Source organism: Arachis hypogaea, chromosome 1 (assembly GCF_003086295.3).
Source record: "Arachis hypogaea cultivar Tifrunner chromosome 1, arahy.Tifrunner.gnm2.J5K5, whole genome shotgun sequence".
Taxonomy (NCBI): Eukaryota; Viridiplantae; Streptophyta; class Magnoliopsida; order Fabales; family Fabaceae; genus Arachis; species Arachis hypogaea.
In genome coordinates, this window is record NC_092036.1 from 37,057,637 (window position 1) to 37,060,741 (window position 3,105).

General features: G+C 46.1%; 1 protein-coding gene across 1 annotated transcript; it reads right to left on the reverse strand.

Moving 5' to 3' along the window:
• Positions 1 to 623: 623 nt before the first annotated feature.
• On the reverse strand, positions 624 to 1,820 carry LOC112715027 (protein FAR1-RELATED SEQUENCE 5-like). The gene has a single exon (XM_025766793.1). It carries the CDS (start codon positions 1,818 to 1,820, stop codon positions 624 to 626), a length of 1,197 nt encoding a protein of 398 aa, XP_025622578.1.
• Between the last annotated feature and the right edge of the window lie 1,285 nt (positions 1,821 to 3,105).

The window sequence follows — 3,105 nt, forward strand, 5'->3', positions numbered from 1 at the left end:
GACAAGATGATCTCTAAGATTACCTCAAACGCATAACTGCGCTCGGTCGGTTGCGACGCTGAAGATGCTGAAGGGCCGTGAAGCGAACATTTCCCAACCGTTGGCGAGACCCCGTTACCTACCCCGGACACACCTCGTGCACAGTCCCCGCTGCATGTCCTCTTTGTATGCCCTGGGATGCCACATTTGGTGCAGCAACGTCTCTTCTCTCGGAAATCTGGTTGACTGCCTGGGTCGAAATCCTTCTTCCTCTTAGGGGCACCTTTTGTTCTTGCAACAATCGGGTCCTTCATTGGGCTCCATGCCGACATACCGGGCTGACCACCTGCCCTCTCATAAATTCGGTGACGTAGCTTTTCTAATACACTTGCGATGCTCTCCCTGGCGAATTCAAAGTCTTCCACCTCTTCCGAACCAAGTCTGGCGACCAAGCTTGTAGCCGAATAAAGTGCGGCATACCTAAGAATGCGACCCTCGTGTCCAGGTCTCGTAATCACCGGCATCCGGCTAGAATCTTTTGCATCCTTGCATCATCTTCTCAATATAAGACTGTCCGGTATTTGTTCCAAACCCTCGTATTTCATCACGCAGAAAATGTGACTACATGGAATACCCTCGCTATTCTACATCGAACAGTCGCAGTGAATTTTCTTGTCATCGGGGTCGAACAAAACCTTGTGAATCCTACCAGGGGCGCCCATCCTTGAAAATTTGTAGACAACCGTTGTGCTGATGCTATCTCTCCCACGAAACAGCAAGGTCGCAACACCCTTGATTTGTTTCTTCACCTCTCTAAAAACTGCCCGCGTGTACAGTTTTGATGCAAAAAGCTCAATGGAGTCAAGCCCGGTTGTTAACACGGGGCTATAATACGTAGAATAGAACTGTGCCGTGACTTCATTGTTTCGATAATCCTTTACAACGCGATCTAAGCTGTGCACCAGCTCCAAAATGCTATCAGTGGATTTCAGGAACCCCTTTATGTATGCATTAATTCCCTCACACCTGGAGGTTGTCCTGTATCCCGCACAGAACGTGCCCCGGAGATATGCTGTTGCCCAACTCTCTTTGAGCTCGTACGTGCTTTGAACCCAACTATTATTTTGAAGGCCAAGTGACTCCACCGCCTTCTTCCAATATTCCTCAAAGTCCTCTACCTCGAAGTTGGCATACATAGCCTTCTTAAAGACCTTCCGGAATTCAGTATCCTTAACCCTCTGAACACAATTTTTCTCCAAGTGCCACCCGCACAGCCGGTGCCTAGTTGCCGGGAACACCTCCGCGATGGCTGCGCGCATTGCTTTGTCCCCATCTGTGACAACAACGCACGGCATCTTCTCTCTCATTACATCTACAAGGTTTAATAGCAACCAGCGGTAAGTACGAACTTCCTCATCCTCCAGTAGCGCAAATCCAAAAATGGCTGTCTGTTTGTGGTGATTTGACCATGAGAACACTACAAGCGGTTTCTTGTACTTATTAGACCGATAAGTCGAATCAAAAGCCATAATATCTCCAAATAACTGATAGTCTGACATCATCTCACCGTCGACCCAGAGAATGCTCCCTAGCCGATTATCCGCAGTTCGCGTGTAACGGGCGACAGTCGTCATGTCGGCATTCGCCTTGCCCTCCAAGTAACTGATGCCATCATTGATTCGGGCCAGCCTTTGCCCGTGTACGTAACTATACAAATCACGCTTTGTAAATCGCAGCATTCCATACCCTCCAGATTGACCAGCCATATAAGCCATTATCTTCGAGGTTGGTATCCCAAACTTCTTCATGCTATCAACTTGCGCTTTGTCACCGTTACTCATCTTCGAGGTTGGGGAAGGCGTACAGAGAATTTGTTTTTTGTGCCTGAAGGGAGGACACGTGTAACGTTGGGTTTATAACGGAAAAGAGTTTGAAGGTGTGGGATTCAACGTTGGCTTCGAAGGCTTAGAAGGGGAGCCTAGCCAATCATATTCGTTAACGAGGGATATGGAAGCAGACCCGGGTTGATGGGTGGGTCATTGTGGCTGTGGGCTTTGGGAGAAAAATATTTTTGGGTAAATTTCTAAAAGGAAAAAAAATTAGGGTTTAGTGTGGGAAAAGGCAAAAAGTCTCCAGCACTAGTTTCCTAACCATAGCCGCACCCACTTTCTCCGTTGCAAAGGTGGCTATCACCTCTGCTTCCCTGATTCGAAGAGTCGTTGTTGCCGGCGGCAGTTGCGCAGGTCTGGGCACCGTGTTAGGGTCGCAGCGGAGGGCTGAGGTTGTGGTGCAGTCATTGTCTCCAGTGTTGAACGAGGTTCCGCACGCTGAAGGATGAAGTGGGTCGTACTTGCCGTCTAATGTGGAGATCTGGGCACCGTTCAACGGAAAAGAAGGGTCTCGAAGGTCCAAGGAATCAAAACGCTGCCGCTGAAACAAGGCATCACAGAATCTGCACTTTCTCACTTTATTTTTCCTGTCAGATCTCAGGTTTTCACTGAGGATTATCACTTTCCCCCGGAATTCGGTTCTCGCGTTAACTGGACGCTTATACAATTCAAAGTCAGGTGTGTAGTATTTTCGTTCCTTTATTTGAATTTATCTGTAAATTTGTGTTTATTGTGAGTGGTAATACTACTGTGGGTTATGTACTTTAAATGAAGCTTAACGATACAGTCGCTTCCATGGTCGCATGGAGAGAATGGCGAAAAGGAAATTTGGAATTTGGATTTTATGATTTAGATTTGCAATCTGTTCGGGCAGGGAGACATTTCTGCGCCCTGGATTATCGACCTTTTTAAAATGAAAAAAATTATAGTATCGATTCTTACATTAGTGTAATTTGTAGCGTTGCTAAATTATTTATTTGTTCGTGGTTTTATGAGGTGATAGAGCAAATTGGAAGAGGAGCAATTGGTTCTGCTTTTCTGGTTCTTCACAAGTATGTGAAGAAGAGGTGAGAACACACGAAAGCCCATGTTATCTTAATGTTTTTCTTCAAACAATGCAGTATGAACACTTAGAGAAGGATGAAGATCGTTTTGTCAGTGAAAAATTGGACAATCCCATGAACAAAAAATCAATCTTATGTTTGAGTTCGGTTGTTTTATTCCTGTAGCTATGATG

Bases quoted from the DNA above. Each gene is read 5' to 3' on its own strand.
- LOC112715027 (XM_025766793.1), bottom strand. From the start codon at position 1,820: ATGAGTAACGGTGACAAAGCGCAAGTTGATAGCATGAAGAAGTTTGGG.